Below are 20127 nucleotides of genomic sequence, written 5' to 3'. Positions count from 1 at the left end.
TATATGTATTCCTTACGACGTTCTGAATCTCATGCGTTACTGTATGGGAGTGGGCGATACATTGATGGTTGGGGGAGGGGGTGGGAATATTGGCATTATTTGAAGTTACTTGATTTGATGCTAGAGCAGGTGTATTTTGTGAGGGTGGATGGTTATTTGTCCGGGGAATATTTGAGGTGAATTGATTTTTATATTTATTTAGCTCTTTTGATTTTATTTTGTAATCTGATTTACGATGTGCTTAGTTTTATATTCTGTCATGTTTGGAAGGAGTGGAGAGGGGGGGTTGTATTGCGGATGGATTTTTAACTGATTTCGTAATGTAAATTGGCCTTTACATGGGGTATTAAGTTTGACCCTTGATAAATATGGATTTACTTGAGTAAGAAGATCTGTCTGGGGGAAAAAACTGGCTCCCTCCTGCCTGGCTGAACGTGTGGGCAGGCTTCTATAGCATGTGCACCTTTATTATTTTTTATATTATTGCTTTTAGCTGGGTTAAAGACGCGCTTCTCGGAGGAAATCGGCATGCGTGCATGGAATTTCCAGAAGTACCTGTGCTGCTTTACTGTCTGTGCAAAGTTCATGGGCGCTATTAGTGCACGTGTTCACATTAGATCATTTTCGAAGAATACGTGCAGCGACTGTTCCAGCATTCTTCGGTAATATGTAGGCTATTAGAAAACGAACCCCCCCCCCCCCCCCCCGGCTGCTCCCCCTGTATCACTTGGATTGCTGCCAGAGAGTCCGCTTCTCCGCCTCATCTTTCACTTTCCATAGACTTTCACTAGCGTTGCATTTTGACCAGTGTCCACAATCTGACGACCAAACTCTGCCAGACATGTGGGAAAACATTTTAGAGTCTACGCAGGAAAATAGCAAGAGTACTGTAACCGCCTTCGCCACCGCTATGTAGAATGAACCTCTGTTACCCAATCTAGGGACCTTTTCTCTGCCGAGATAAACGAGCTGTGCCTTTGTTACTGGCAAAAGGACCGCGAATCCTCATTAAATCTGACATCTGCTATTGATGCCAATTATGATAAGTAATTAAACTTTTCCCCAATGAGAATGTTCAGTCTTTGTCCTTTCGAGAGCTTGACACTGCTTTGATGAAAAGTAGAGCACAGCCATGACAGAATCATGGAAACGTAGAACATGACAGCAGATAAAGGCCATAAGGCCCGTCCAGAGGCAGATTCAGTTAATACTGGAGGCCGCATGGAAAGCAGCCAATCTATTTCCTCCTCTGTTCTCCAGAAGAACTCAGTGGATGAATCACGGAGAGGTTGCCTCCTGGCTCCATGACGTAATGAACAGGCTAATCTGTCCTGGTTTTACTCTGTGTGGAGGGATTTCTAGTAATGATTTTCTTAGGTAAATCAATGGGGCATTTGGAACTACAAGTCCCTGCATGCAATGGGGTAAAACCAGGACTAGATTAGCCTATTCCTTTTGACATGGAGTCAGATGGTGACCCTAAGGAGGCCAGAAATGCAACCAAGAAGGGCACCGCACCCTTGAGGAAACATAGAAATAACATCTTTTACTGGGAGGGTGGTAGATGCCTCTAGTAACTGACCACTACAGGTGGCAGAAGCCATTGCTGTGATAGAATCAAAATCTGCCCAGGACAGATATAGAGGGCGGTGGTAAGAACAGGAGTTGAGAGGTTTGGGTAAAAGACACACAGAGTGTTTTAAGTATGGGAACTTTGTACCCTCATCTACCCAGAGCAGTACTGGTGGAGGTGGAGGGGGACATGACAAAACTGTCCTGGATAAGGAGCAATATCCTGCAGCTCAGTTTTCAGATTCAAAACACCATACGATGAAATATTTTTTCCAAGAGAAACTTCTGTCCTAGCGAATGGTATTCTGGCATGGGGGGCTGGGATGGAGAAATCTCTAACCACTGCAGAATTGGCTAAGTTGCACAGGAGGAGGATGGACTGGATGATGAACTTCAGTCTTCCAACTCCAACCTACCCTACGTGTCACTGTTCTAGTATGGGTTACTCTCATGAATACGGATTTATTGCCCATTTTACATTCTGATGAAACGGGGGGAGAATAAACTACATAATTCACAAATACTCAGAAAGTAAGGCTGATGGTAAAATCCTCCTGGAGCGGACTGTTTACTCCAGGCAGTGCGTTGGCCATCTGTTGGGTTCTTCCCGTGTTTCTGATGGAAAAACTGTCCTCTTGAGTAAAACTCCCGACAGTATTACGTTACTCGTGCTTACATGTAGTACTGTTTATTCATACCAACGTGCTGTACAATTATAGTATTTCAGAGGCTTGTATGCAGCCACGACCAGGGTGGAAAGTCTGGTTACTGATTCTGGTGTCATGCGGAACACGTGACAGCTCCCAAAGAGGCGAGGGATGATGAAAGTTGTGTAGCATTTTGTTGTTGCCCAATTACGTTTGGATGATCTGAGACACAGACAGAGAAAGCAATTTTGCCCAGGGTGGCACAGAGTCCGTGAAAGGGTAGGATAGGAGCTTAAATGCTCATCTCACTGCTGCAAGCACGAGACCGCAAACACATGGTGAAATTTGTCCATGAAAAGTAGACGCTCATGAGCAGAGTCTCAAATAGGTTACAAATACTCTCTCAAAGCAAAGCTCCCAGGAAGACCCTCCTGGAGTGTACGTTTATGGCACACGATACATAGGGGCTTGCTGAGGATGGGTTATCTGATGTGGAGGCTACGTAAGGACTGTTGGGCATAATTATTATTTTATATATTGCTGCTTTTTGGTATGTTTGACATGATGCTGTATTAACATTGTATGTTTAGAAATTTATTATATTGATATGGTGGGGCTTTTATTGTATTGATTGGGAGGGAGGGTTGTGTGATCTGGCTGGTCACTTCCTTAGAGGAAGGATGTAGTAGGTTTGCATTAGGGAATTTTATTATTGTAATTACAAAATGTTATTGATATATATCTTAACTGCTTTGAGTCCTTTTTGGAGAAGAAGGCAGTGTATACGTGTAAGGGCAGAATAAAATCTCTTGTTCTTTCTGTGTTTCTGGCACAAGTTATTCAGTAAACAGAGGAAGGCTGCAATATAGTTCTTTTGACCAAGAGTGAGAAAAAAAAGCACACGAAATTTAGGACATGCAACACAAATGTCCTCTTAAAACAGGCAGCAGCACTTGTGTAGACGAGAAGACAGGACAAAATTCAAGCAAAGGCTTTGCGAGGCAAGAGAGAAGGAAAATGGGTTTTCAACCAGAAACACTTGTCACAAAGTTGTCTGAAGGTTATCGCGCCTCCAGCTCACCCGACAAAGCCATTCCTCTTATCTTTCGTGTCTTCTACCCTGACTACACCTCCTCACGGACAATGCTGTGGGAAGGAAAAAAAAAAGTGAACAATCCAACTTGAGAGTGTCAGGTTAGCGCGTTTCTGCCACCACTTCCCCCACGGATCAGGCAAGGGGGGAGGGGGGTTTAGCGTGCAGCGTGGCGGTGCCAGCCGCGTCTGGGGTGGGAAAAGGAGCGCGCAAGTGCAGGCAGCTCGATAAATCAAGATGATGGAAGTGTGCGGAGCTTGAGGCAGGAAACGAGACGTGAGAAGAGATCACCGAAATCTTACACGCTCTCAGTTGGCTTGCTCCTTATTTCCAATTGTGCCAATATTATATTGCAAAAAAAAAAAAGTCAGGTTAAACCATAGTACTGAAGAGAATATACTGAACACAAATTCATTAAGGCTTCTATTCCTTTTTTTTAATCAGTTTCTGAGGCATCCTTAAGTGTTGAAGGTTTTGAAAGCTCCTCCTGTTTTATGTACTCCAAGCCCATAAGGAAGCAGAGTAAATCAGGGTCCCACTGTGCCCGATGCTCATCAGAATCCCCCTCCCCCCTCACCAGTATCTCACTAATGCAAGCCAGACACAGCGCAAGTGGAGTCTGCAGCCCAGGGATCTTCAAAACTTAGAGGTCGATGGGATTTTATTCTTTTTGCAGCAGATTTTAATCCTCCTGATCTGGCAATGGTCGTACGGTAATCCATGTCCCCAGCAGGGTCGAATAGCCAAGGCATCCGCATTCCCCCAAATATTGTACAGGTCCTTCATTTCAGTCCAAAGGTCAAGGAGGGACCGTCCGCAGCTCAGCACTCAAACCCTGCACTAGGGTCCTAACCCAAAGGAAGCTAAGAGCAATACTCTGGTTTGTTTAATCCGAGGAGAAACTGAGTTACCAGCAATAGGAAAGAAGAGGAATGCACTTTCTATTACACAGCTTAAAAAAACAAACCATAGTCAGGTGAATAAAGTGACCCGCTGTCCACTGCCCGGTGCTTCTCAGCCTCAGGCGAGGAGGGGTCACGTGTGTGCTGCAAGGGCAAGTAAAGTAAGGCTGCACGTGCGATTCTGAAGGGCCATTTGTAGAGGGCATTAAGGTTTCACGTGAATGCAGGACACTAGTAAAATAGATCCGCCCGCGTGTGTGTGTGCGAGTCGTTACACTGGAGGGTTTGAGAACGGAAGGAGGAGATAATCGGGTCTTAGAGTTTGACACATGGACTCACAGCTGAGTGGCTATTAATTCTGGGGGGGGGGGGGGTCATGACCTAGTCTTTGATCAGATATTGGAGAATCGGGGTGCTTAAACAATAGCTTACCTCCTCTCCAGCACCTCTAACCCCTTAATGAGTGCAAGGTTTGGGGGGGAGAGGAGATAGAGAGACCTATAAAACACTTCAGTAGGGGGCCACTCTCTGAATCCCTGCCATATTACTGACAGGGTAGGAAAAGGGGAGAGGGCGGGGTGCAAATGCAGGATGGGGCGTGGATTCTGTCCATGGTATCACCACCTGAACAAGACAAGCTCCTTTGCGTTAGACCCCAGCTCACAGAAGGCCAGTGTAGCTCCTGGAGAGCAGGGCAAATGTGAGCTCTCCTCTTGACACTGCTTATCAACTGAGCCGCAGGGTTTCAGGTTGATGATTCTTAAATTAATTTCATCAACTTCCTTTCCTTTGCTGGGCCTTTTAAAATAATGAGGAGCTGGGACTGTGTTCCGACATGCATGAGCGGAGCTTCTTAATTTTTGCTTTGTTTTTGTGTTTTTTTTGTTCTCCCACCCTACTGTTTTTTATGTCTTGTTCTTATGTTTTTAGTTCATAAAAGTTCTGCACAATTGTGAATTTTCTTGTTAATGCATTTCAAACATAGCTGCTGATGTGTTGCTCTGCTCATTCGGTGATGAACACTTTGAAATACTTTTTAAAAATAATTATTCAACAGCTGCTTCTGGATGGCAGGTCATTATGTAATCTGATACCCCCCTCCCGCGAGCAGTCCGCTTACAGTACTCCATCGTGTCTCCTAGCAAACATGCTCTATATGTGAATGTAAGGGAAACGTGTGATTGAAGGGCAACACTAGAGCCAAGCAAGGCGTGAATCTTCATAAATAAATGCCGCAATTAAAAAAAAAAAAAAAAGTTAGGGCGAGAGGATCCAGGTGAGATTCCCAGCTCTGCTCCCCAGCCTGGCCTGTGTTCACAGCTCTGGCTGGAAAAAGTTGCAGTTGTGACACCTATTGGCCAGGGTCAGGTTGCACATGCAATAGGTTCTGGAGGGAGTTGCACTCTCTGCCTCCTGGGCAAGGACTGTCACATAAAAGCTGGGCTGAGGGGTGGGTGGGGGGAGAGAGAGAGGGTAAGGATGTTTAGAAAACAGAGGAAGATTCCCCAGCTACTTGCAAATGAACACTCCTGGTAACATTGCCCAATAAGTTTTGGTTTAGACTGAGCTGGAAAACCCCAAGGAGCAGGAGAAAGCTACCAGTCCAAAATAAAAAGGCCTGACCATTGAACCTACTTCAAAATCTTGAAGCTTAGTTGCTGGTGTGGTGCTTTGTCTTGTGTGGTGGTGGTGGTGTGGGTTAAGGGATTATAGTAAAATGCACTCCCCCCCCCTCCCTTTTTTATAGCTGCCCTGAAATTAGGTGTGATTATGCCCAAGTTGCCAACTTGATTTATTCATTTCATGCATTTGTTTTAATAGCTTCAGCTGAATGAAAATGTGTGCTTTTTTTTTTTTTTTTTTTTTTGTTGGTTTGCTTGTTTTTTTCTTTATCTGATTTTCCAGTATGACCTTGTTTCTTCTCTCTCTTATTTCTGGGTTTTCTCCAAAAGAGCCAATGAGGGCCCCCAAAGGCCTTGCCTTCTCGGAGATCCAGCCACGGCAGCTGACACTGCAGTGGGAGCCCCTGGGCTACAATCTGACCCGCTGCCACACCTACACGGTCTCCCTCTGCTACCGCTACTCCGTGGGGAGCGGCCAGAACCAGACCTTCCGGGAGTGCGTGAAGATGGAACGGCTCCTGAACCGGTACACCATCAAGAACCTGCTGCCTTACAAGAACGTGCACGTGAAGCTGGTCCTGTCTAACCCCGAGGGGCGGAAGGAAGGCAGGGAGGTGATCTTCCAAACCGACGAGGATGGTAAGTAGAGGCAACGCCTATCCAGGTGGAAAAAACCCCCCACCTTTTAAGAGCCTTTTTTTTTTTTTCCCTCCTTTAAGATTCTTTGCAGGATGAGAACTTTTCTTGAAACTATGTAAGAATACTTCAAATGTCATTGCCCATGAGCTTTCAAGACTTCATGGTTCCCTTCCTCAGATGTCAAGATGTAGCTTACATAGTTGAAAGCTTATGCCTTTATGCTTCTGATTTGTGATTTCTGTTGATTTTCTTTAGATGGTTGTTTTGTATTATTGATATTTGGTTAATTTTATTTTATAACTGTCAATTATTTTTTTTTTGCCTTGAGCATTGTCAAATGGAAAAGGTGGGTCAGAAATAAAAGATGACACATTGAAAAGGGTCATGACCTTCAAAGGTTCCGGTTTTTCTCCAGTACCCAGCATGGCTGGTTCTAGAGCGCTGCATCGAATCTAGCAGTTGACCCCTCGTGGGGAATAATAAAATGTTTACCACATTCGTGTTTTGCGAAGCTGTAAGGATGATGTTCTGATGTCTCATGACTTGTAATTATGTGAATGTAGGGCTGCCTAGGTCCCCTCTTAATTGAACAGAATGCAAGAAACATTTACCACTGTAAGAAAAAGAGCAATCTCAATTGCCAGACCACAGCTCTGGAATACCCTACCAGAAAGCCTAAGACTACAAAACAACACAAAAATATTTAGAAAACTACTCAAAACATGGTTATTCCGAAAAGCATACAAAGACGGGATAGGGTAAACAATTCAATGCTACCCAACCCTACCCTACAAAATTATCATCCTTAACACCTTATTTTCCTGATAACTCTACCTACCCTTCCTACCTCACAGTAACCAGTAATTTTTCACTAGCATAATATTCTCAATATGATGAAACATTTCTCTGTTAAACCTCTAAAATTAGCTGATACAACTACTAAACCATTCTCCATTCATTATTAATGTAAATAATACGACTGTTATTAATGTAAATAATACATCTGTTCAAATAATCTGTTATAACTCCTCCCATAGTTTTTTTTAATGTAATCCGTTCCACTGTTCATGTAAACTGTTGTTATACCTGTGATCCCACAGTTATCAATGTACATTTTTTGAATGCTCTTGTAATCTGTTGCTATACCTGTAAACTGGAGTGAAGGTCTGCACCAGGTTTCAGTATTTAAAAACATACAAATAAATAAACGTAGGAAGAGCCTAACAAGCCAGAACAACCTTTCTGTGGCTTCTGAAAACATGGGTGTGGGTGTGTGTTAGTTCACGGAGAAGGATCCAGTAACAGTTGCACTCCTTTGAAAGGTAGTAGCCTAGTGGTTAGAGCAGCTGTCGCTCCTTGTGACCTTGGGCAGGTCACTTTACCCTCCGTTGCCTCAGGTACAAAATTAGATCGTAAGACCTCTGGGGATAGGGAAATACCCACAGTACCGGAATGTAATCCACTCTGATGTACACTCTGAAGTGCCAAAAAGAGGAATATTAAAAAAAAACAAACGCCAAAAAACCCCAAAAAATTGTTTTCCTAACTTTTAAGTGTTGAGACATTTTGGGTCCCTTCTGATTGCACAGTGATTACAGACATCGTCCTGCGCGACGCAAACGCGTGCCTGGGTGAACAGCATCCCCCCTCTCTTTCAAAAGCCAAGACACCGCAAAGAGGAAAATAACAAAATAAATAGCAGGGGGTGTCTCTCTTTATTTCCTTTTCTCTTAAACGACAAACTGACTGTAGATGTGTAAAACCTTTGGCAGTCTGCGGAGGCTCGTGCTGGGCGGCTTCGAGGGACGGCCTCCTCATTTAGGTCCCTCTCGTACAGAGGTCAATGGCATGGTGGGGGGGGGGGGAAGTTTAGCTGGATCTGATCTGTGCCCTAATAGGCTCTTTCCAGGGCGTTAAGAGACGAGGCAGCCCAGTAAGAGACAGGACGCCTCGTTATCGCACAGGCCGAGCTGCCGGCTGGAGCACGTCTCAATCAGATAGCGGGGCTCTTACCCACCTCCACCTGCTTCCACCCCTTTCTCCCCCGCCTCCTCACCACCCATCACAAGGCCGTATTGTTACTGAGTTGGAGGCTGCCCCTCCCCCCCCCCCAAAGACCCCAGCTTGAGATTCCCATTACCTCCTCGTCTCTCCCCCCTCCCCTTCCTCCAGTATCAGCAGAAAGTCGCAGAATATCCAGGCAGATATGGGGTATTGATCGGCAAATTGCGCTGAAAGGTCCGTACGGCCAGCAAGCATGGTGGGTATGGATTTGTTTCGTCAGACTGCCCAGAAATCACGTAGGTGACTTAGACAGAACTGTTTCTGTGCATATTAAAGTTGTCTAAAGGCAGGGAGGGGAATTGAAGTGGCTGAAAGGCGGAATATAAATCAAATAAAAATCAAATAATTTAACATTTTAATGACCATTGTATTGCTTCTGTAAATTAGGTCAGTTAAATAAAGGTGGTCAAGCAAATAGTGGGTGAGACCTATTTACTGGATTTAACTTTAATACATGTGTGAGCAGCTTCCGAGAGCTCTTCCTCCATTGATCACTACTTTTTCATCCTTTCGGCAGTGACCCGATGAAGGGAGCTTTGTTCTCCGCTGGTCACGCGTGTGGGTGTGTGTTAAGCGAGTCCGGTAAACAGCTGTCGCCTGCAACCTCCTTTTTTTGTTTTTATTTCGTTTCTTTTTTATGTAACCAATTTATCAAGATCTTGAATGAGAAATGACGCACGCGGGATTAGAATTAATCAGAAAATAAGACCGTAAAGGTGGTGAGATTACATCCAACCTGAGACCTTCCTAGTGCCCCGCAGTGAATAAGGGGGAATTCATAGGAAATTCCAGGGGTGTCCTGGAACAAAAGAAGAAGAGGGGGAACGAAAGCATCCAAAGCTGACGTTTCTGTGCTGCTCAGACTAACTCAGTACTTCATTCTTAAATCAGGTCAAAGTGGGTTTTGTTTCATTTCCTTACTGTATCCAAGGCTCCTCACAATGCTTAAAATACACCAGAAGTGAATAAAGGTTCATAATTCACACAGGGGACAGAGCACTAGGTTTGATTAAACGTCGGGGGGGGGGGGGGGGGGGAGTCCCCGAGCTGTTTGCAGCTGTTGCAAGGTGCTGAAGTACCCTGTGGAGTTTTCTTTAGAAAAAGCTGATGTGCGCACCGTGAGTACAAAATTACCCCCTGGATTTTGCACCTGCGTTGCAGCAAGGGTTCTTACCCTTGACTCTGGGGGAGTGGCGAGGGGCTACTTAGTGCTGGCAGGGGACCCATTCTTACCCTTGACTCTGGGGAGTGGCGAGGGGCTACTTAAAGCTGGCAGGGGACCCGTTCTTTCTTCAACCAAAAATACCTGGATTTGATGCCAGGTTCAGTAAACGGTGTTCAGTCAGCAGATAATCCCAAGCTTAAAGTAACCGGTCAATGCACTTTAATGGCCATTTTAACGCATTTTACTAAATAGGGCCCCCAAGGTTACAAAAAGAAGGCACTTCTCGATCACGACAGGTGCGTGCTGTCCTCATGGGCCCGTTCCTAGCGCCGACTGGTGGGGAAGCTGCTCCCAGCTCATGTGGTCCTGCTGCGGCGGTGGAGAAGGGGGCACTTGGCTATCTTGCATGTAATTCTGCAAGCTGGGTGCCTCGCACAATGCACCATGTCTGCAACAATGACCCCCCCCCCCCCCCCCCCCCCAAAATAAAATGTATTGCAACTGCCAGTAAGGAAGGGGGGGGTGCTGTGTGTTTCTAAATTAAAATAAGGTAGCCAGGGAAGCCAGAAGGAGGTTTTTATAATGCACGTGCTCGCTGCCCAGGGTTTCGCGTGCCAGGCCAGGGTAAAGGAACTCTGTGTCAGTTAAAGGTTCTGTTTCCTGGAATAACTCGTAAGACACCCTATGATTTATCTGTGGGGGAAGCTTGGGAGCCTTCCAAGCATTTGCAGAAGGCTGACCTTCAAGCTGCTACGACCGACGTGCGGAAGAGCCTGAGGAATGCACAATAAACCCCTAATCTGTGTACGGTTAAAAGTGATTCGCAGTCACACCTTCTGTCATATTTATCATAAAACACAGAAGCCCCAGAGGTTGGTTTTTTTTTTAGTGATTCACAAATTCAGTAAGTGTCTTATTTACATGTGTACTATGCTGTGCCTGCTGTTAAATTAACTTGCAAATCCCAATGTGAATAATTATTGTGCGCACGTGACGGGAACGGCGCTGCTTTCTCTAGAGATGTGCAGCACGTATTCTGGAAAACGGGGTGACTGGATCAGACCCACTTAAGTGTCCCCGAAGCAGGGGGTCACTACTAAACTAAAGCAATAGGGAGGGAGGAGGGGAATGGGGAAAGTGAGGGTAACCTTAGAGGTCCGACAGGGTCTGTGCTATCGCCTCTGCAGTGTGTAATATGCTTTGCGTCAGCCTTTCAAAATAATGTGGTATCACCACATGAAGGACTTGCTCAGGGTTTGGCATGAGTAGATAGAGGAGGGGGATACTTTGTATTGGGTAAATCACAACTTTTGACAAATGTTGTGGGGGCAAATACCAAGAGGATGATACAAGAATGGCAGCAGGGCTGTATACTTCAAAAAATGCGGCAAATCTATATATATCTCACACTCACAACAATCGCAAAAATAAAAAGTGATATAATATTCCCACCTTTACTATTATTTATACAAAGAGAATTAATACCAACTGTCTAACAATATTATACTTCTTATAAGGCTCTGTTGGCCAAAGCACTTTACAGAGACTGAGCATAATTAGTGCCTGCTTAAGCAAACCTCCCTTTTATCTGCCTGAGGAGGGTGAATGACAGAGTCCAGCCTTGATTGAATTGGAGTATGTGAACCGCACGTTTGCTGAGGGTGATATAGGCAAGAAGCCTTGGACAACAGAGCATATTCCTCCAGTTAATATGGTCCTCTGAGAGATGGGCAGCAGTGTCAAAGGCTGACATGACACAAGAGTCTGCGACACAAGGCGTAAAGCTAACTGGAAACCAGTGCTCGTGCAGGAACGGAGACTTGATTGTGGCACTCCTCTTACAGATTATCGGGTCAGGGTGGCAATCGGCCTAGGCCGCTGGTGTGCCGCAGTAATGTATCTCTGAAGCAGGACAACAAGAATCCGGTTGCAAATGCACTTTAAACTGGGGACATCTCCCTGCTGTGGTTGGTAAAGGTGGATGGAGGGGAGAGAAAAGATGGAGGATACTTTTCACCCTAAACAATAACCGTGTTCACTAAGCCGGGGGGGAGGGGTGGAGGGAAGGGAGGATGGAGAGAGGACAAAAGCCCCCAGAATGCTCACCTGGTCTCAATGAGAAGACCGGAGCCGGTGCCACTCCACTCCTGACCCTAAGCGGCTCAGCCCTCCCTTTAGAAGCGAGATGATACTCCAGAGAGAGTTTGAAACGTGAGGCGCTGGAGCGTACAAGTTGTTCACACACACACACACACACACACACACACACACACACACACACACACACACACGGTGGCTGCCGCTAGCGTCTTTGAAACTTTAATTCCCATCGTCATCTTTCCTCACTGTTAAATGCAGGCTTTTTTTTTTTAAGTGGATGTAATTGCTTGAAATGAGAGGGTCCGTGTATAGACTAGACTCTGTGGCTTGGCTCTCGAGCAGGAGCCTTTTCAGAAGCAATCGCCTATTCTGTTTTTCTGCGTAATCACCCCAGCTTATGAAATATCTACTCTAAATGAGTGAATATTGATTCTCGTGGCATCAATTCTCATGATTATTGTATTTAATTGGATACATGTTTTCACTGTAGCTGCTGTAATCTGACAAATCTATTTATGTATGGCTAAGATAAGATTTGTGCTTCCATTTATTGTGTAACACCTTCTAGCTGACTCTTGGCACAAAAGAGAGGTACATTTGTATTGTGCTTGGGGGGGGGGGGGGTTGCTGGCTGAGGGAGGCAAGGATGATGCTAAGAGCAGCTGCTGAGAAGCATCGCGTCCAGAAGGCACCCAGCCACTGACTGATCCTGGAGGGCTGTTTTTACAGCTGCCCACATTGGGGTACAGTCTTGGTGGGGGAGTGGGTGCTCTGCACAGATTCTCAAGAGGAATGCACGTGCGTCCCTCTTCACCGTGGGTATATGGTGCCAGCACACGTTTGCACCTGCTGTTTTCTGAGCAGGAATGTAGGGTTTTTTTTTGTTTTTTGTTGTGTATGTGAAAAATAGTGTGAAGAGTTGAAAATGCAATTCTAGGTACATTCTTTCCTCCCCCTGCCAAACTCCGCCCCGGAAAGGACTCCTTTCAAGCAGCCACATTGAGGGAGTGCATTTTTCAGCCAGTCAAATAACACAGGTAAAACAATTGTTACCCACATACATTGCTTTGCAACTTAACTCTCCCCAGATGCAGTCGGCTGCTATTTGTTTAAAAATGTGTAGACCGCACTTAGCAGCATTACTAGGTGACTTACAAGGAACATGCTTAATTTTAAAACAGATAAATAGAACAGAAAAACATAAACACAACTCGCAACTTAAGAGCCCTTGGTTGATAAAACATCACAGGCGAACTCTTGATAAAACATCAAACTAAAAACCTAAAATCATAAAACGAGGCCAAAACATAACCTGTAAAAAAAACAAAACAAAACAAAAAAACCCCCAAAAAAACAAACCAGCAAAAACAGCAGATATTGGTGGCCTAAAACATCACAAGGAAAAGCCCTGGCAGCACTTCAAACATCAAAAGCCTGTTGAAAAAGATGCTTTACCCAACTTTCAAAAGTGATGGTTTGCCCTTAATTGATCCTGGCAACGCATTCCATAGGGCTGGGCCTGCACCATAAGAGGCGCTCCTGTGATCCATTTTCTTCTCTGCTTGAATGACAGTGCACACAATAATCCCTAAGATGCTGATAAATTTTAAGAGCAGCATTAAAAGTGGGTGGCTGCAAGTCCGTGTATGCTTCCAAACCACGTGAAAAAACGATTTCACGTTTCCGTTGGTCCATGTTGAGTGACCTTAGTTATTGTCTCTGTAAATATTCACCGCAAGCAGCCGGGGCTAATCCTGATCAATGTATCGAGCCCTTAGCTGCAGAGAGAGTTGTGCAGATTCTGTCATAGTGAACTCGCCCCGACCCTCCCGATGCTTTGTGGCATCAGGTCAATACCACTTGTGCCAACTTACACGTCTGTCAGCTCTCAATGACCAAGTGCAAGATCTCGGTCACGGGTGCAAAGTGCTGCTGCTGCTACTTAACACATTTCTATAGTACTACACGACACACACAGGGCAAAGTCTGCCATTTTATTTATTTATTTATTTCCCATATAACCAGCTGGCCTCAGAAGGGGGACAGTGACTTCCTCAGGCTAAGGTTTTGTGAAACATGATCCTGCGTTGGCCATGCGCCTTCCCACTGGGCACATTGCTACCTCACTGGAACTTTAATGTCCGTTCATATTGGCTACATCGATGCATGCGACGCACCCGTGCTGCAGCCAGCTGCGGATTTCTGCCATGCTGCTGAAAGGTTCCTTCCAACTTCATGCCGTGCATATGCAGTATACCTTATGCCCAGTATGCAGCTGTGTGTGGTAGTGACAAGCAGAATATTTCTCCAGTGGTATCCTGAAGCACGGTGCTGCAATATTTTCCAAAACATTGGAAAAGTCTGCCAGTAGTTTTTTACCCAGGGACTTTGTAGTGATTTTCGAAGGGGAAGTTTGCATGTACTTTCCCTTGGAGAATTATCACGGAAAAGCTCCCTGCACACACTTTCACTTCTTACTTTGTATGGGTGGTTTTTCCTCAGAAAGATGGCACACAGGCGTTGCAGGAGGTTAATTTTCAGCAGACAACACGGGGAGAAAGTTTGTGTGTGTGTGTGTACAAGCCTTCCACATATTTTAGCCCAAATGGTTAAAGTGGACTTCTATGCACGTGTGTTTGAAAATTTTAGCAGGTGTAGGTGGAACCCAGCGCCGAATAGGTGCATGCATTTGCCCCAGCTCGTTGTTAGGCCCCAAGTTCACCCCACCCCCAAACGTCTTTCTAGTGTGCGTAAAAGGCAATTATCAGAATCCAATTTACGCACGTAAAACTGGGTTTTATGCGTGCAAATGCTTTTGAAAATTAGGCCATGAAGTGTGAAAGTGCAAATCCACTCTCCCCCTGGGGGAGGCATCCCCCCCCAGGGGGATGCCTCCCCCAGCCGCTGGCAAAGAACAGAGGCCCCACTCGGGCAGACTTGCAGTCTATTAAAAACCCGTTTCCGCAGGTAAAGCGTTGGATGAAGAAAAACAGAGCAATCTCTCTGTGGAAATGTCTTTGAAAATCACCCGGGTTATTGGTATTTCGGTTATGCATGCAGATTCAGAACGCGCGTAGCTTTAGGAAACTAGAAATCCACAGCTGCTCATTCTTCTAACCTGTGCACCCGGGCCCAGAGCGAGCTGCATTGTATGTTTGAGTGCTGGAGTTTTCATTGTGAGATGGAGCGTATGGCTGAAGATGTGGGCATGGGGGTGGCAGTAATGCTTTTCCCATTTTAAGTTTGGGGTTTTTCCCCCCCCCCCTGATTAATAGCATTTTGATATTGTATGCATTATATAGAGCATAATGCATAAAATGGCAATTTGTTGTCATAATTTTTTTTTTTTTTATTCTGAGATCAAAATTCAAAATGGTTTGTCCAGCTAAGTACGGGACTGGGGTTTTAAATGCAGCATGTCTCTCTGCTGACCGGTGCATGGCCCTAAAGCAAGCAGAAGTGGTTCCACCTTGGGCTGGAAACGTTGGCCCCCTAGCAGTATATTAAATAAATAAATCCGACCCAGTGTGGGAGCTCAGAGCAATCAGGTCCAGGCCAGAATTCAAGCCTCCTGACCTAACTGGCTGGCTTTGTCGCCCTGTGCTTGGATGAAGCCAGGTTGCTGCTGCAATTTCTATCCTGCTTTATTAAAAAAAAAAAAAGCACTGCTCTCAAACACAAATGGGCTTCTGAGTAAACAGAAATGAACCAGCATGCGATGCTGGAGTCCAATCACAATTAATTCTGTTTAGGTTTTGATGCGTGGTCTTTTTTTTTTGTTTTGTTTTTTGAAAGTCATCTTTTATTCAGCCAGATGAACAAATACAGCACCCAACACAGAGCACGGTTATGAAACAGAAGCAAACTCAGTACATAAGCCAATTGGTAGTGCATACAGGTACTACCTTGTAAAACTCAATAGATTACTATGTGATGATAACTTTATTTTACTATTTCCCCTTTTTGTGTATTCTGCATCATAGCCATTTGTCTTTATTACCTAACACACATCCATCTGCCTTTCCTTATCAGCTGTCATTCATCCTCATTTCTCATCTTACATTCCCCACCTTCATACACATTTGCACAGCCCCACCTCCCGGCCCAAGAGAGAGACCCCACCCCCCATTTAAGTAACCTTCCTCTCCTTATGCTTTTAACAAGCCCTGCGCACTGAGTTAGCTGACAGGTGATTAAAAAAACCCATATTCCAAGCTTCCACTTAGCACTCTTTACATCCCTCTGCTCTAATATCATATAATCAGACATTCGACATTGCCCTAGCCTCGGGATGGATGCGTCTTCCTTTGTCTATTTAATCAGGATGCATTTGCAAGCAACTACTTTGTTTTATGTTTTGTAAACCGCTCGGATGCGTTTGATGTTGGGTGGTTCATCAAATGCTATCAAAATTAAACTTGGGATTTTTCTCAGACTATTTAAGCAACGGGATAATTTGAATTGGATGGGGTGTTTGTGAGGAGAAGAATAAATGGGCAGACAGGATGAGCCAATGGGTCTTTTTCTGCTGTCATCCACAACGTTGTACCCTTTGGGCGAAGCTGTAAGGCAAGAGACCAGGGACCACCTGAGCATATATTTCTGGATACCCTTCAGCAAACCACATACAGCTGGAATGAATTTCTAACCTGAAGATCTTAGTCTTAATAGGCTATAAGGTGAAATTCAGGCTAGTCTGCACTGCGGTTGTCCTGCTGTACATGTTCTGTGATGGTGCAGTGTGTGTGTGTAAGCTTGCACGGCTGCCGCCAGTGCTGTACCTGTCCCCTGGCAAGGCAGCGTGCGAGAGGGAAGCTTGCACGGCTGCTGTCTGTGCTGTACCTGTCCCCTGGCAAGGCAGCGTGCGAGAGGGAAGCTTGCACGGCTGCCGTCTGTGCCATGCCTGTCCTCTGGCAAGGCAGCGTGTGAGAGGGAAGCTTGCACGGCTGCCGCCTGTGCTGTGCCTGTCCTCTGGCGAGGCAGCGTGCGAGAGGGAAGCTTGCACGGCTGCTGCCTGTGCTGTACTTGTTCTGTGGATGCATGAAGCACTTGAGTTTCAGCTACTGACAATCCAGCTCTAAGTGCAGTAAACGTGTATAAAAAAGTAATGTAGGAAACATGGAATGGCAATGTCATGACCTTTATTTTAAAGATGGATTCATTAAAGTGGTTTTCCCCCTTCTTTCCGGTGTTTTTAGTGCCTGGAGGAATTGCCTCCGAGTCTCTCACCTTCACACTGCTGGAAGATATGATCTTTCTGAAATGGGAAGAACCAGTGGAGCCCAATGGCCTAATCACTCAGTATGAGGTAGGTGCAGCTCAGTACAGAATACCTGAGTGACAAGCAATATGCAATACCAAACTCCTCGTCTGTTTGCCATCTACTTTCCCCATCAAACCTCTGTTCTGTACTCTCTCCACCCCCTCCCTTTCTTCTTTATCCTATCACTTACTGTATTTTCTCTCCCACTCCTACTCTCCCCACCTTCTTTCCTTGGGGTAGCTTTTGATGCCTGTCCCAAAGGTTGGTGTTTTGGAGGCTGCTGTGTATCACACATTCATTCAAAATTTGTTTCTATTGTAACCTAAGCCAGTTTTGAATACAGTCAATAGAGCAGGTCAAGATAATACACCATCCCGTGGTTCCCCCTCCCCCCCCCCCCACCACCTGTGCCTATCAGTGTTCCCTGCCCCCCACTCATCTGTTTTTCGCTCAATGGTTTCTCCCCCCCCCCCCAGATCAGCTACCAGAGCATCGAGTCATCGGACCCGGCGGTGAACGTGCCCGGCCCCCGCCGTACCGTCTCCAAGCTGCGAAACGAGACATATCACGTCTTCTCCAACCTGCATCCAGGGACCACCTATCTGTTCTCTGTCCGGGCCCGCACCGGCAAGGGATTTGGTCAGACAGCGCTCACCGAAATCACCACCAATATATCTGGTAAAAAAAAGTTATCGATATGTTCAGAACGATTTATTTTGGGAAACTGTCTTCTGAAGTCAGATCTGTGCTTGGGGACAGAAATGGTATTTCAGGAGCATTTGGAAACAGTGCGCTTTAATGTATGGCACCAGCAGACGTGCTGCCAACTAGGGATCTCCATTCATTGCATCCGTTTCAATGGACTATATAGTACACGGGTGAAAACGGATAGTATGCACATAACTCGTTATTAAAAATACATGCATTCTATCCGTTTTTACCCGTGTACTATAAAGTCTGTGAGGTACGTGTGTGCCACTGAAACAAATGTCACGAATGCACATTCCTACTGCTAATGTGCATACTCTATGCCATTGTTCAGTTTCGTGTGTATAAGAGGATGCGTTTCCCTTTAGCCACATAAGCTGCTATCCAAATGCAGTAAGGGCAACTATTTTTTATTTGGGCCTGAGCGGGTTTGTGGACACGGGCATGCATTGCCTGTGAGGTATCCTTCTGGAAACGTCATATATATATATATATGTATGTGTGTGTGTATGTATGTATGTATATGTATATACAGTATATATCATGATGGCTAAGAGTAATGGAAATCGATTGTAAGCCATGGGGGGGGGGGAGATTTCATGGCGTCTTAAAGACTCATCTCCCTTTCCCCATAAGTAAGCAGTAAGGATAAAAATGTTTTGTTTTATGGCCCTTCATTATTTCTTTTTATGTAAATTCCTACCCAGTGTTCATATCATCAACTTCAGGCTGGGCTCTCCAGTTAACGGAAATGTTTCTCATGTCAAAGCTTGCTGTGCTGTGAGATGGGTCTCGGGAGGCATTAAAAAAGCATTAATGACACAAGAGTTGAGGATTTCAGCCTTTGCACTGTGCTAGGGATATTCCAAAACAACTGCTTGAGCTTTGAATTTAGCAGGTAGGGAAAAATAAAATGCTTTTGGCAAGGAGGTCTTCAGGCAAATGTGCCAGGCCCCCCTGCAGTGACGACTGCACAGGTCCAAAGACCGGCGTGGGTGGGGGGAGGAAGCTGGGTCAGGTGCATGGGCCCCCACCGCTTCCCCTCAGGGAGATCAGCTGGGGGTGTTTGTGGGCCCAGGTGCTAGGAAAACAGAGAGCCAGGGGGTTGTCGGTGAGCTGCGGGGGAAATGGGGCTATGAAATGCCTGCTATGGGGCTCTGCTCCCGCCTTAAAGGCAGTCCCCCCCCAGATTTTTGTCAGAACTCAAATGAACAAGAAGTAGGTCATAGCGGCGTCCATGGATCCACTGGATTGCGATGAACGGGATTGATCACACAGCGGAGCAGTGCAGTTATCGTAGGCAATGATGTGGCAGGTTTCTGTTGAAAACCACTTGCTTGGCGTTAATTGTTCAGAAATGATAAGCAGGGGGGTTTTATGAATAAGCGGTGAGCACCACGTTGCTCGAAGCTTAATTTGCTAACCTTTTGTGAAGTGTCGGCTAATAGCCCTGACTTAGTTGAAAAGTTGCCTAATGGCCTTCTGGGAATTGCACACTGGGACAATTCGGCCCCCTGTCTCTTAATTAATCAGGAGCTGAAGTAATAACAATACACACATTACCAGCGCCTGCAATCAGCCAAACAAAACGGCGTGATGTGGAGTGGCATACTCAGGACCTGAGAGGCTTTAGGAAGCTGTTCCGGTAACGTTGTTTATCAGTAAACCAGCAGAGTCCTAGAGCACATTGTTGCCCCCGGGTTTGTGTTTCCCTGCAGCGCTCTGAAAAAGCAGCTGGGAACGAACCATAATGAGTCTGGCGCGCAGCCTCTTTCGGAGAGCCGGTCTGTTGCTCTGTGCTGTTAGGCGGCAACCTCCTGCCGTGGAAGGAGGAACGAGCGGCTTGCTATGCGCAAACACGTGCATGTCTCAACTTGCGTGCCCTCGTGGAAAGAGCCGCCCTATTTGACGCTAGCTCCCCTCTCTCTCCCCCCCCCCCCCCCAAACTGTTCACAAGACGACATGTTTCAGACACCGCAGCGCACTCCTCACCTCGGCCCAGAGCTTGGATTCTCCTAAGGGGGGGGACGGGACAGGTTAACCTGGCAGGCTCAAGGGATCACGCTCGGATGATTGAAAAAACAAAAGCCTGCAGCGAGTGTTCTGTTGCAAAGTAAAGTTTCCTGACATGAAAGATAGAGCCCAGTATCTTCTTAAACAAGTTTAGTAGTAGGGTAAAGGCTGGGACCCTCCACTTCTCTAGAAACCTCAACGAAGGTATTGTATATAGAAGAGACAATTCCCTCTCCCCAACACTTGGGTTCAGAACCTTCCTGGATTGCACTCCTCACCTCGACAAGAGGGAGGCACCCCCTTTCCTGCTCAGACAGGTAAGGCAGCTGTGTCCTTCCC

The 20127-nt window shown here is 45.9% G+C and overlaps 1 protein-coding gene across 4 annotated transcripts in view; it reads left to right on the top strand.

The window, feature by feature from the left end:
* The window catches only part of PTPRU (protein tyrosine phosphatase receptor type U), a 339580-nt gene that overhangs the window by 200618 nt on the left and 118835 nt on the right, over positions 1-20127 (top strand). For all 4 annotated transcript variants that reach the window (XM_029571024.1, XM_029571023.1, XM_029571025.1 and 1 more), the window contains 3 exons: positions 6167-6475; positions 17003-17112; positions 17544-17745. In XM_029571024.1, coding sequence (XP_029426884.1) covers positions 6167-6475; positions 17003-17112; positions 17544-17745 — 621 coding nt within the window. The remainder of the gene's footprint in view (positions 1-6166; positions 6476-17002; positions 17113-17543; positions 17746-20127) is intronic.

Source organism: Rhinatrema bivittatum, chromosome 11 (genome assembly GCF_901001135.1).
Source record: "Rhinatrema bivittatum chromosome 11, aRhiBiv1.1, whole genome shotgun sequence".
NCBI lineage: Eukaryota > Metazoa > Chordata > Amphibia > Gymnophiona > Rhinatrematidae > Rhinatrema > Rhinatrema bivittatum.
Note: the sequence above shows the minus strand (reverse complement) of the source record. Positions and strands in the feature narration are given on the sequence as shown.